At 46.2% G+C, this 15,025-nt stretch overlaps 1 protein-coding gene across 1 annotated transcript in view; it reads right to left on the minus strand.

Annotated features, from left to right (window-relative positions):
- Positions 1-15,025, minus strand: part of LOC137537201 (zinc finger protein 208-like) — a 176,477-nt gene that overhangs the window by 8,802 nt on the left and 152,650 nt on the right. The window contains exon 8 of the mRNA XM_068259309.1: positions 3,180-3,671. Coding sequence (XP_068115410.1) covers positions 3,180-3,671 — 492 coding nt within the window. The remainder of the gene's footprint in view (positions 1-3,179; positions 3,672-15,025) is intronic.

A 15,025-nucleotide genomic window follows, 5' to 3' on the forward strand; every position in this document is an offset into this window, starting at 1 on the left:
CCACATACAGTACAGCAGCAAGGTGAGAGGTGTGCAGTGTAACAGTGCATGTGACTATATTCTCTATCAGCTGCAGCCATTATCTCTGTGTGTAAGGAGAGGCCTTCCACATACTGTACAGCAGCAAGGTGAGAGGTGTGCAGTGTAACAGTGCATGTGACTATATTCTCTATCAGCTGCAGCCATTATCTCTGTGTGTAAGGAGAGGCCTTCCACATACTGTACAGCAGCAAGGTGAGAGGTGTGCAGTGTAACAGTGCATGTGACTATATTCTCTATCAGCTGCAGCCATTATCTCTGTGTGTAAGGAGAGGCCTTCCCCATACAGTACAGCAGCAAGGTGAGAGGTGTGCAGTGTAACAGTGCATGTGACTATATTCTCTATCAGCTGCAGCCATTATCTCTGTGTGTAAGGAGAGGCCTTCCACATACTGTACAGCAGCAAGGTGAGAGGTGTGCAGTGTAACAGTGCATGTGACTATATTCTTTATCAGCTGCAGCCATTATCTCTGTGTGTAAGGAGAGGCCTTCCACATACAGTACAGCAGCCAGGTGAGAGGTGTGCAGTGAAACAGTGCATGTGACTATATTCTCTATCAGCTTCAGCCATTATCTCTGTGTGTAAGGAGAGGCCTTCCCCATACAGTACAGCAGCCAGGTGAGAGGTGTGCAGTGTAACAGTGCATGTGACTATATTCTCTATCAGCTGCAGCCATTATCTCTGTGTGTAAGGAGAGGCCTTCCCCATACAGTACAGCAGCCAGGTGAGAGGTGTGCAGTGTAACAGTGCATGTGACTATATTCTCTATCAGCTGCAGCCATTATCTCTGTGTGTAAGGAGAGGCCTTCCCCATACAGTACAGCAGCAAGGTGAGAGGTGTGCAGTGTAACAGTGCATGTGACTATATTCTCTATCAGCTGCAGCCATTATCTCTGTGTGTAAGGAGAGGCCTTCCCCATACAGTACAGCAGCAAGGTGAGAGGTGTGCAGTGTAACAGTGCATGTGACTATATTCTCTATCAGCTGCAGCCATTATCTCTGTGTGTAAGGAGAGGCCTTCCCCATACAGTACAGCAGCCAGGTGAGAGGTGTGCAGTGTAACAGTGCATGTGACTATATTCTCTATCAGCTGCAGCCATTATCTCTGTGTGTAAGGAGAGGCCTTCCACATACTGTACAGCAGCAAGGTGAGAGGTGTGCAGTGTAACAGTGCATGTGACTATATTCTCTATCAGCTGCAGCCATTATCTCTGTGTGTAAGGAGAGGCCTTCCACATACTGTACAGCAGCAAGGTGAGAGGTGTGCAGTGTAACAGTGCATGTGACTATATTCTCTATCAGCTGCAGCCATTATCTCTGTGTGTAAGGAGAGGCCTTCCACATACTGTACAGCAGCAAGGTGAGAGGTGTGCAGTGTAACAGTGCATGTGACTATATTCTCTATCAGCTGCAGCCATTATCTCTGTGTGTAAGGAGAGGCCTTCCCCATACAGTACAGCAGCAAGGTGAGAGGTGTGCAGTGTAACAGTGCATGTGACTATATTCTCTATCAGCTGCAGCCATTATCTCTGTGTGTAAGGAGAGGCCTTCCACATACAGTACAGCAGCCAGGTGAGAGGTGTGCAGTGTAACAGTGCATGTGACTATATTCTCTATCAGCTGCAGCCATTATCTCTGTGTGTAAGGAGAGGCCTTCCACATACAGTACAGCAGCAAGGTGAGAGGTGTGCAGTGTAACAGTGCATGTGACTATATTCTCTATCAGCTGCAGCCATTATCTCTGTGTGTAAGGAGAGGCCTTCCACATACTGTACAGCAGCCAGGTGAGAGGTGTGCAGTGTAACAGTGCATGTGACTATATTCTCTATCAGCTGCAGCCATTATCTCTGTGTGTAAGGAGAGGCCTTCCACATACTGTACAGCAGCAAGGTGAGAGGTGTGCAGTGTAACAGTGCATGTGACTATATTCTCTATCAGCTGCAGCCATTATCTCTGTGTGTAAGGAGAGGCCTTCCCCATACAGTACAGCAGCAAGGTGAGAGGTGTGCAGTGTAACAGTGCATGTGACTATATTCTCTATCAGCTGCAGCCATTATCTCTGTGTGTAAGGAGAGGCCTTCCACATACAGTACAGCAGCAAGGTGAGAGGTGTGCAGTGTAACAGTGCATGTGACTATATTCTCTATCAGCTGCAGCCATTATCTCTGTGTGTAAGGAGAGGCCTTCCACATACAGTACAGCAGCAAGGTGAGAGGTGTGCAGTGTAACAGTGCATGTGACTATATTCTCTATCAGCTGCAGCCATTATCTCTGTGTGTAAGGAGAGGCCTTCCCCATACAGTACAGCAGCAAGGTGAGAGGTGTGCAGTGTAACAGTGCATGTGACTATATTCTCTATCAGCTGCAGCCATTATCTGTGTGTGTAAGGAGAGGCCTTCCCCATACAGTACAGCAGCAAGGTGAGAGGTGTGCAGTGTAACAGTGCATGTGACTATATTCTCTATCAGCTGCAGCCATTATCTCTGTGTGTAAGGAGAGGCCTTCCACATACAGTACAGCAGCAAGGTGAGAGGTGTGCAGTGTAACAGTGCATGTGACTATATTCTCTATCAGCTGCAGCCATTATCTCTGTGTGTAAGGAGAGGCCTTCCCCATACAGTACAGCAGCAAGGTGAGAGGTGTGCAGTGTAACAGTGCATGTGAATATATTCTCTATCAGCTGCAGCCATTATCTCTGTGTGTAAGGAGAGGCCTTCCACATACAGTACAGCAGCAAGGTGAGAGGTGTGCAGTGTAACAGTGCATGTGACTATATTCTCTATCAGCTGCAGCCATTATCTCTGTGTGTAAGGAGAGGCCTTCCCCATACAGTACAGCAGCAAGGTGAGAGGTGGGCAGTGTAACAGTGCATGTGACTATATTCTCTATCAGCTGCAGCCATTATCTCTGTGTGTAAGGAGAGGCCTTCCCCATACAGTACAGCAGCAAGGTGAGAGGTGTGCAGCGTAACAGTGCATGTGACTATATTCTCTATCAGCTGCAGCCATTATCTCTGTGTGTAAGGAGAGGCCTTCCCCATACAGTACAGCAGCAAGGTGAGAGGTGTGCAGCGTAACAGTGCATGTGACTATATTCTCTATCAGCTGCAGCCAAACACATATTAATGCTGATCACTCACCTGTTCTGCTCTCTGTAAGAGGGTCCTTCTCCATAGTTGTCCCCATCATGTCACCCTCCTCCATAGACTGCTGATGACTCCTCACATACGTCTCTTCTTCCTCCTCTTTCTTTGTCCTCATCACATAAGCCTCCTCCATAGATTTCTGATCACTTCCCTCATACGTCTCTTCTTCCTTTTTAATTGCCCTCATCATGTCACCCTCCTCCATAGACTGCTGATCATTCCTCACAAATGTCTCTTCTTCTTCCTCTTTAATTGCCCTCATCATGTCACCCTCTTCCATAGACTGCTGATCACTCCTCACATATGTCTCTTCTTCTTCCTCTTTAATTGCCCTCATCATGTCACCCTCCTCCATAGTCTGCTGATCACTCCTCACATACGTCTCTTCTTCTTCCTCTTTAATTGCCCTCATCATGTCACCCTCCTCCATAGACTGCTGATCACTCCTCACATATGTCTCTTCTTCTCTGAGCTCAGATCTTAGTTCTGAAAAGGATAACATATTATAGCTGTAAGATATTAGCAGTAATAAACAGAGCACATAAAATAACAATTTGCTAGGGGGTGATTATATACCATAAGCTGCAGTATCCTGCACACTCAGTATGGTCATCCAGTGGGACTATCTTATGAAAATGGACACAATGGACAGATCCTGCTCCTTCAGAACCTCCCTCCCCGAGACCTCCCCTGATCTGCAGCAACCTGATTGTACAACATATTATTGGCTGCCGGCATTAGTGACTGTTGCTATGACCAGCTGCTAGGGAAAAGGAAGAGATACAGGCCGGCCTTCCGTAACGGCTGGGATAAACATAGACCTCCTGTGACTGCAGCAATAACCACAGATGATAACAGGTGTATTTAGATGCATGATTTATAGCATAATACATAAGAGAAACAAAGTGGAAAAAAGAGAAATATGGTAAAACTGAGAGTAAGCAAATATGAGAAACATCAGCTGAAGATAATAATAATAATAATAATAATAATAATCCTGACATTTGTATATCACTTTTTCTCCTGTCGGGCTCAAAGTACTCAAAGGCTGCAGCCACTAAGGGTGAGCACAAGGGTCCACCCTGCAGTGTTAGGGAGTCTTGCCTCAGCACTCCTTACTGAATAGATACTGACCCTAGCCAGGATTCAAACCCTGCTCTCCCATGACAAAGGCAGTGCTCAGTTCCCAGTACACTATCCAGCCACACAAGATGGCAGCTGCTCCTCGAGGATCTTATGGTCTCAGCATTCCATGGCATACAGGATCGGCCAGTCACAGCTCCACTCCACACTATACACAGATTATATTCCTCTCTGTGTCTCCATCCCTGAGGGGCAATTATCTAACCTAATCCCCCATATAGATACTTTGTACCATTCTCAGGAATAAAGGCCAACTACCCTACAATAAAACTCTACTACTCCCTGCAAGCTCTCTCCTGAGAGATGTATGTGGCTGGATTCTGCTCACACCCTTCATATCACTAAACATTCCCCCATTACCTGGTATAACATTCCCATCAGCCACTTCTCAGCCATATAAGGCCAGTCACTGATAACATAAGCTCTCCTTACAGATGTATGCGCCTGGATTCTGCTCACACCCTTCATATCACTACACATTCCCCCATTACCTGGTATAACATTCCCATCAGCCACTTCTCAGCCATATAAATCTGGTCACTGATAACATAAGCTCTCCTTACAGATGTATGCGCCTGGATTCTGCTCACACCCTTCATATCACTAAACATTCCCCCATTACCTGATATAACATTCCCATCAGCCACTTCTCAGCCATGTAAGGCCAGTCACTGATAACATAAGCTCTCCTTACAGATGTATGCGCCTGGATTCTGCTCACACCCTTCATATCACTACACATTCCCCCATTACCTGGTATAACATTCCCATCAGCCACTTCTCAGCCATATAAATCTGGTCACTGATAACATAAGCTCTCCTTACAGATGTATGCGCCTGGATTCTGCTCACACCCTTCATATCACTAAACATTCCCCCATTACCTGGTATAACATTCCCATCAGCCACTTCTCAGCCATATAAAGCTGGTCACTGATAACATAAGCTCTCCTTACAGATGTATGCGCCTGGATTCTGCTCACACCCTTCATATCACTAAACATTCCCCCATTACCTGGTATAACATTCCCATCAGCCACTTCTCAGCCATTTAAGGCCAGTCACTGATAACATAAGCTCTCTCCTGAGAGATGTATGCGCCTGGATTCTGCTCACACCCTTCATATCACTACACATTCCCCCATTACCTGGTATAACATTCCCATCAGCCACTTCTCAGCCATATAAATCTGGTCACTGATAACATAAGCTCTCCTTACAGATGTATGCGCCTGGATTCTGCTCACACCCTTCATATCACTAAACATTCCCCCATTACCTGGTATAACATTCCCATCAGCCACTTCTCAGCCATATAAAGCTGGTCACTGATAACATAAGCTCTCCTTACAGATGTATGCGCCTGGATTCTGCTCACACCCTTCATATCACTAAACATTCCCCCATTACCTGGTATAACATTCCTATCAGCCACTTCTCAGCCATATAAGGCCAGTCACTGATAACATAAGCTCTCCTTACAGATGTACAGTATGCGCCTGGATTCTGCTCACACCCTTCATATCACTAAACATTCCCCCATTACCTGGTATAACAGTCACACATCTCTCAGCTATATAAAGTCTGTGTCACTCCAGCCATTGGTAACACAGTGATGAATCTGGTCAGATTTGCCAGTATTTGGAAGACTTACACACACCCAGTATTGATTGCAGGGCTGTGGAGTCGGAGTCGTGGAGTCGGAGTCGTGGAGTCGGGCAATTTTGGGTGCCTGGAGTCGGAGTCGGGAAAAAATGCACCGACTCCGACTCCTAATGAATTTGTAACTGTAATTAAAATAGAAAATATGATAAAATGTTCTATTTCTCAGATAATAGTCATTAAAAATAATGTATATATACAGTATATATACAGTAATAGCTGTGCTTAGTCCACAAAAATGAAATAAACCAATCAAAATTAGTTACTTGTGCTGCTTCAATAAAGCAGTCACCGTATTTTAAGGTACATATCTGATTGTGACTGTATATATGATGTGTACACAGGAATCTCTTATATATACTAAATAACATCTATGCTGTAAGAATAAAGCCTGGTGTGTAGCTGTGTCACTAATAGAGATGGTCAATGAGATGGAAATAATTCTGCATTGATGCTGATTTATGCAAATGTATGCACTCCCTTTGCTGATGAAATCAAATCATTTGATATGTTGTTAAAATTTGGTTTGGTGACTACAAATTAAAGGGTACCTGAGACGGATGAAAAGTAAAGTTTTATACATACCTGGGGCTTCCTCCAGCCCCCTTCAGGCTAATCAGTCCCTCGCTGTCCTCCACCACCTGGATCTTCTGCTATGAGTCCTGGTAATTCAGCCAGTCAGCGCTGTCCGGCCGCATGCCGCTCCCACAGCCAGGAACATTCTGCACCTGCGCAATAGTGCTGCACAGGTGTAGTATGCTCCTGGCGGCGGAGTGTGTGCATGCGCAATACGCCCGACTGCCTCAAGTACCTGGACTCATAGCAGAAGATCCAGGTGGTGGAGGAGGACAGCGAGGGACTGATTATCCTGAAGGCGGCTGGAGGAATCCCCAGGTATGTATAAAACTTTAATTTCATCTGTCTCAGGTTTACTTTGTTACACAGTAGTACTATACTCTACATATGCACTCCCCACAGAGCTGCAGGGAATCCACTGAGAATGCTGTGCACATTGAACACAGAGGTGTTGTCTGTTTACAATCTCCTCATTCCCCTGCAGAGTACCTGCACATCATTCTTACATGTACCCACACTTACATTGCCTAGGGCCTGATAGATGTTCTTTGTTCCGGTTTGTACCTTTTACAAGTACTCTTACCAAGGACTAGTTTTAGTCTAAAGGGAAAAAATATAGTAGTCTACATATCCTTCTCACTTCAGTTGTCTTGTAAAATTCCTAAGCGTTGGCAGTTAAGAGAAGAATTTCATGTTACATACTTTTAATCAAAAAAATTGTAATATGCAAATTAGAGGAGTCGGAGTCGAGGAGTCGGAGTCGGTGGAATCCTAAACTGAGGAGTCGGAGTCGGTGGATTTTTGGACCGACTCCACAGCCCTGATTGATTGGCCAAATTTGACCACATTCTGGTAATATAAGGACAAACATATTTTTAAATACTCTTAACAGATTGTGCAGGCAGCTCTCATTCTACATGGAAGGGGTAAGATTGTCCAATTACAATTAAATGTGTGTACACCCCCTTATGCTTTATACAGCGAGACCTTCACCTGCTTCAGTCCCTCCCATTATCATTAAACAGAAGGACATCAATCATATCTCCAACCTCCTAACTGATCTATTCTGGAGGGGAAGTGAGATGACCACTACCAGGGCCGGGACAAGGCTCTCCACCACTAGAAGCAGAGATTACACAGTGTCCCCCCTGAGATTGGGCCGCCCCGGTGTAGGCAGCAGATGTAAGGCAACAACTGAGGAGGAGAGACCGAGAGCCCGATATAATGTAGTGTGCAGTGCTAGTGGATGATATTGATTGTAAGCTTGACAAGAGTAATACTCACACACATAGGTTACCCCAAAAGCCAACCACTGTATAGGCAGCTGGAGAGAGCAGACCTGACACCACTCAGGGTAATAAGTCACTCTCTGTAGTGTAAAAAGAGGGGCGGATATCAATATGCATCAATGATCAGGATAACAGAGGTACCAACAAAGGATAAAATACACTAAAAACAGCTTAAAAGGGAGGAAGTGGTGGACTCACCTCCAGGTAGTCAGACTAAATAAGTCTAGTAAAAAAAACAAAAAACGTATTTTCCCATTTGAAAAAAAAACTCCAATTAGAGATTAGCTAACCAAATGTTCCTCCAGTATTAGGTAGCTCACTCCCCAGTATAGACAGGCAGTTGTGCCTCAGGGGGACATTAAAAGGAGAGGGGGGGGGGGGGGTGATATGGCTACACTGCGGGGTAATATGGCAATGCTACGGGCAAGGGAAACAGGGCTACAGGGGAAAGCCAGCACTGCAGCACTGGAGGGACATGGCTATATTCCATATACACGGTAATGATCACATCTCTGTGATGTGACTGAATTATTACTAGGAAGGTGAGATGCCGGCACTGGAGGGACATGGCTATATTCCATATACACCTTCTCTTGTCTCTGTGATGTGAATTATTACTAGGAAGGTGAGATGCCGGCACTGGAGGGACATGGCTATATTCCATATACATCTTCTCTTGTCTCTGTGATGTGACTGAATTATTACTAGGAAGGTGAGATGCCGGCACTGGGGGGACATGGCTATATTCCATATACATCTTCTCTTGTCTCTGTGATGTGAATTATTACTAGGAAGGTGAGATGCAGGCACTGGAGAGACATGGCTATATTCCATATACATCTTCTCTTGTCTCTGTGATGTGACAGAATTATTACTAGGAAGGTGAGATGCCAGCACTGGAGGGACATGGCTATATTACATATATATCTACTCTTGTCTCTGTGATGTGACTGAATTGTGATGTGAGTTATTACTAGGAAGGTGAGATGCCAGCACTGGGGGGACATGGCTATATTCCATATACATCTTCTCTTGTCTCTGTGATGTGAGTTATTACTAGGAAGGTGAGATGCCAGCACTGGAGGGACATGGCTATATTCCATATACATCTCCTCTTGTCTCTGTGATGTGAGTTATTACTAGGAAGGTGAGGTGCCGGCACTGGAGGTACATGACTATATTCCATATACATATTCTCTTGTCTCTGTGATGTGAATTATTACTAGGAAGGTGAGATGCCAGCACTGGAGGGACATGGCTATATTCTATATACATCTTCTCTTGTCTCTGATGTGACTGAATTATTACTAGGAAGGTGAGATGCCAGTACTGGAGGGACATGGCTATATTCCATATACATCTTCTCTTGTCTCTGTGATGTGACTGAATTATTACTAGGAAGGTGAGATGCCGCCACTGGAGGGACATGGCTATATTCCATATACATCTTCTCTTGTCTCTGTGATGTGACTGAATTATTACTAGGAAGGTGAGATGCCAGCACTGGAGGGACATGGCTATATTCCATATACATCTTCTCTTGTCTCTGTGATGTGACTGAGTTATTACTAGGAAGGTGAGATGCCGGCACTGGGGGGACATGGCTATATTCCATATACATCTTCTCTTGTCTCTGTGATGTGACTGAATTATTACTAGGAAGGTGAGATGCCAGCACTGGAGGGACATGGCTATATTCCATATACATCTTCTCTTGTCTCTGTGATGTGACTGAATTATTACTAGGAAGGTGAGATGCCAGCACTGGAGGGACATGGCTATATTCCATATACATCTTCTCTTGTCTCTGTGATGTGACTGAATTATTACTAGGAAGGTGAGATGCCGGCACTGGAGGGACATGGCTATATTCCATATACATCTTCTCTTGTCTCTGTGATGTGACTGAATTATTACTAGAACTTCTGGAGAGGCGGCACCGGGACAAAATGAAAAATTCAAAAAGAGGGCAGGTCCCATTCACTTTTGACTTCACCCCCATGTCTGATAAGATCAAGGAGATCACCAAAAAACATTGGGATCTCCTTTTGAGGGACCCCGTCTTGAAGCCACTGGTTGAAAACGAACCCTTGTTCTCCTTTAAGAGGGCTCCAACCATTGGTTCTAAGATAAGTAGAAGCGAGTTTTTGTCGCAGAGCAGCAGCAACAATTGGTTGGGTGGCCATCTGCCACAGGGGAACCACAGATGTGGACGGTGCGTATCGTGTGAATTTATGGCCACTGGCTCACAATATCAGGTGGGCACAATACGCCGCAGCGTGCGGGACTTTTTTACATGCCAGACGTCTTTTTCCGTATATGCATTGTGGTGCCCCTGTGGCAGGTTTTACATAGGGGAAACAACTAGATCCCTTAATAGGAGGTTCCGTGAACATTTCCACTCAATCGAGTCAGGTAAAGGCTCCACTCGGGTGATTGCTCATATAAGAGAAGCCCATCAGGCAGACCCCACGAAGTTAACCTTTGCTGGATTGCTACAAGTACCACCTTCAAGACGTGGAGGAAACAGGGAGAGAAATTTAAAGAGAGGAGGCCCGCATGATATTGAGGACTGATGCCATGGGCCCACTTGGAATGAACGATCACACAGACCTCTCATGTTTCCTGGACCCTTGATATTATGGGTTATCTCCTTCTTCCATTATGGACATGAGATTTACATGTATATGCAGTATGATAGATAATTAAGAGGCATGATCAGTGAATTTCCTCCTTGCGTATGCAACATGATCATTCCTCCCTTTGCCTTCTTTCCTCTACCTTTTCCCAACCTCCTGCCACTTGTTCTGTTTTCCCTTCCCTTTGTCTCCTTGTCTTCTTCCCCCATCCCCTCCCCCCCCCCCCCTTTTCCCTTTCCCCCCCCTCTTCCCCACTTTCCTTCCCCTTCCCCCCCCTTTTCCCACACCCAGCCCCCCGAGGAATCCATGTTGCATTAAGGGCTCCTTTTTATGCCATTTCCCTTGATGTGTCCTGTTTTTGCCTTTATAACGCCATTGGCAGCATTTATACTCAGGTTACGTATTTATTATTTTTTGCCTTATTTTCTGCCCTATTATACCTGGCCCCGTGCGTTTTTGGAGCCATTTTTTAGCAACACGTAATTTATAAGTGCTGATGTCCTTCGCCTCCTATTCCCTCGATATGGCCTTTCCAAGAAGGGTGAGCATGTAGCAATATGTATTTTGCTCCCCCTAGACCTTGTGTGTTTTTATAAGTTTCCCACACCCCTTCCATCACTTTTTGTCAGTAAAAATGAAATAGAGCATATCCGCACTATAATCAGGGTCCCTGGTGGATACACCATAGGTTTTTTTATATATATTTTTCAAGTTTGCACAATCTTGGTCACTATTCACTGCATTCCCCCATTTTTTGCCTCTGGGGCCTAAGAATTTTATATTTACATTTTTAACACAATCATGTTCATAACATTTGCACTTGTCACTTTCATCAAGGGATTCCATTGATTGCACTTAATTAATTAATATTAGTTGGTTCACAATTCCAATATGACTCTACAGCAGTGGTGCTCAGCAGAGCTCGAATATTCGAGTATCTCGAATATTCGAGCTCTTTTTCAGCTTTTCGAGCTCGGTATTCGAGCTCCGAATAGCTGCAGCTATTCGAATGGGGTATTCGAGTAAACGCGAATAGCCCATTCACTATTCGAGCTATTCGAGCAAACGGCGCTATTCGAGCTCGAATACCGAGCTCGAATAGCGTCATAGCCCAGATTGATGTCCTTAGAGCCAATCAGAGGGCTCCCAGGCCCTCTGACGGCAGCCAATCACAGAGGGGGACCCTGGCCAGCCCCTACCCTATAAATAGCGGCCGCCATGTTCCATTTCTCCGTCCTTGCCTGAGACTTGCATAGAGAGAGAGTTGCTCCTTTGTGCTTTGGCTTAGCAAGAGCTCTATTGTGGTCATTTACCTAGCGTTTTTGCTCACATACACCTCCTATACACACCTATATTGTTGTTAGTTAGATAGACATTGTATTTTAGTTAGTAGCTTTTGTGTTACATAGACAGAGACAGCTGCTGCAGGCAAGCTTACACAGCTTTAGGCCTCAGGGCCTGCCTGTGTGGGCAGCTGTTCTCTCCTGTCCTCTGTTAGTATATTTCTCTCATCTATACCAGTATTTCTGCTGTCCTTTACTACTGATTGATTCTGTATTTAGTATTGTAGTTATATACTGTACTAGGACACTCACTGTCACTGTTCATAGGCTAAGGCTAAGGCTACTAGCTCCTGCGTGTGTGCACTCACTGTCTTGTACACACACACACACTCTATTTCCTTCTGATTACTGATTGATTATTGTAATTAGTTGTACTTACTGTTACTACTTACTCTTACTGTACTAGGAGTCTAGGACACTCAGTCACTGTTCATAGGCTACTAGCTCCTGCGTGTGTGCACTCACTCACTGTCTGTGTACTGTAGTGTACACACACACACTCTATTTCCTTCTGATTACTGATTGATTATTGTAATTAGTTGTACTTACTGTTACTACTTACTCTTACTGTACTAGGAGTCTAGGACACTCAGTCACTGTTCATAGGCTACTAGCTCCTGCGTGTGTGCACTCACTCACTGTCTGTGTACTGTAGTGTACACACACACTCTATTTCCTTCTGATTACTGATTGATTATTGTAATTAGTTGTACTTACTGTTACTACTTACTCTTACTGTACTATAGGAGTCTAGGACACTCAGTCACTGTTCATAGGCTACTAGCTCCTGCGTGTGTGCACTCACTGTCTGTGTACAACACACTCTATTTCCTTCTGAAGTTCTGATTACTGATTGATTATTGTAATTAGTTGTACTTACTGTTACTACTTACTCTTACTGTACTAGGACACTCAGTCACTGTTCATAGGCTAGCTCCTGCGCGTGTTTGCGCGTGCGTGCACTCACTGTCTGTAGTGTACACACACTAAATTTCCTTGTGATTACTACTGATTATTGTAACTTCTAGTTGTACTTCCTGACTGTTACTACTTACTTACTGTAGTAGGGACACTCACTCAGTCACTGTTCATAGGCTAGCTCCTGCGCGTGTTTGCGCGTGCGTGCACTCACTGTCTGTAGTGTACACACACTAAATTTCCTTGTGATTACTACTGATTATTGTAACTGCTAGTTGTACTTCCTGACTTTTACTACTTACTTACTGTACTAGGGACACTCACTCAGTCACTGTTCATAGGCTAGCTCCTGCGCGTGTTTGCGCGTGCGTGCACTCACTGTCTGTAGTGTACACACACTAAATTTCCTTGTGATTACTACTGATTATTGTAACTGCTAGTTGTACTTCCTGACTTTTACTACTTACTTACTGTACTAGGGACACTCACTCAGTCACTGTTCATAGGCTAGCTCCTGCGCGTGTTTGCGCGTGCGTGCACTCACTGTCTGTAGTGTACACACACTAAATTTCCTTGTGATTACTACTGATTATTGTAACTTCTAGTTGTACTTCCTGACTGTTACTACTTACTTACTGTAGTAGGGACACTCACTCAGTCACTGTTCATAGGCTAGCTCCTGCGCGTGTTTGCGCGTGCGTGCACTCACTGTCTGTAGTGTACACACACTAAATTTCCTTGTGATTACTACTGATTATTGTAACTTCTAGTTGTACTTCCTGACTGTTACTACTTACTTACTGTACTAGGGACACTCACTCAGTCACCTCACCCACCAACCCACTCCATTAAAGTACCCCACTTTTAACCCACCCTTTTAAAAAACTTTTGTCTTTACGCCCAAAACATTGAAGATGTCTGGAAGTGGCAGCCAGCGCGGTTTGGGCAAGGGGAAGGGCAGCAAGGGAATCAGGAGGAGAGGGAGCAGCATTGTGGCAGGCCGCGGCCGCGCCACCATCCACAGTTCCGCAGCAGCAGCGTCAGTGGCTAACATTCCTCCCATAGCCACTGGCCGTGGACGCCTTGGGCGCCGCCCAGCAGGAGTATCTGCAACTCACGCTGCAGAGACACAGCAGCAGCAGCGTGTAGCACCTGCTCCGATTTTCCTCCAGCCGGGTCGGAAACGTCCCATTGAGGAAAAGCATGCAGACACTGTGGTGCAACTCATGACGGAGGATGAGCAGCCCGCCATCAGCTCTGCATCCGAGGCCTCCACCCTCACCACCACCACCACCCCTGTTCGCAGCAGCCGCCCAGCAGGGTCTGGGGAGGAGGCCAGTTCACCGTCACAAGTTGGCGACCTGTCACTCAGCAGTATTTTTACCCCAGGCACCATCAGGGTATTGTCTGCTGTTGTTGGCGATTTGGAGGAGGAGATGCTGATGGGCACTTTGGGGGATGAGGGATTGGACAGCAAGACTGTGGCGACAGTCAAGCAGCCCATCCATGCATCAGGAGAGGAGTTTGGGGGGTCATCATCCCAGCAGGACATGTTTCAGGAGGGGGAGGATGATGATGACCTGGTGACAGACAGAGACTGGGTGCCACCACCTCCAGGGGATGTCGTCCTCAGCAGCTCTGAGGAGGAGGAGGAGGATGCGCTTGTGGGCCTTGCAAGGAGGCGCATCATTGCAAGCATTGGCAGCAGTAGGCAGGTCCCACAGCCTGCTGGTGTCTCAGGCTCAGCAGCAGCAGCAGCAGCATCTGCCAGTACCACCACCAGCCGCACCCAAGCCCCCCCCCCCCAACCACCACAGGGAGACAGGCAGCAGCGCTTCCATGCCGTAGGGGGATGTTTCTGTCACCAATCTGGCGATATTTCACCATGCCCACTGTGTACAGCAAGTACGCCACTTGCAACCACTGTCAGCGGAAGTTGAGCAGAGGTGCAGACCCCTTAAAGTTCAGCACCAGCTCGCTCATCAACCACCTTGCTGCGAAACATTTCCACCAGCATGAGGAGTTCCAGAGGCTGAAGGCGTCTGGTGCTGGCAGTGGCACCACACCCATCACTGCACAGCCTTCAGCAGCAGCAGCAGCAACAGCAGCCACCCTCCCTCCTGCTCCTCCAGCAGCACCAGCAGGAGTGCGAAAACGCACTGCTCCTCCCCCCTCTGCAACTCCTGCCGCCGACACTGAGGCCTGTTCTGGCAGCCAGTCCTCAGTGGCCTCCTCCGCTGTGTCTGCTGATTCCCGTGCCAGCAAAAGGC

This window comes from Hyperolius riggenbachi, chromosome 10 (assembly GCF_040937935.1).
Source record: "Hyperolius riggenbachi isolate aHypRig1 chromosome 10, aHypRig1.pri, whole genome shotgun sequence".
In the NCBI taxonomy this organism is placed as follows: Eukaryota; Metazoa; Chordata; class Amphibia; order Anura; family Hyperoliidae; genus Hyperolius; species Hyperolius riggenbachi.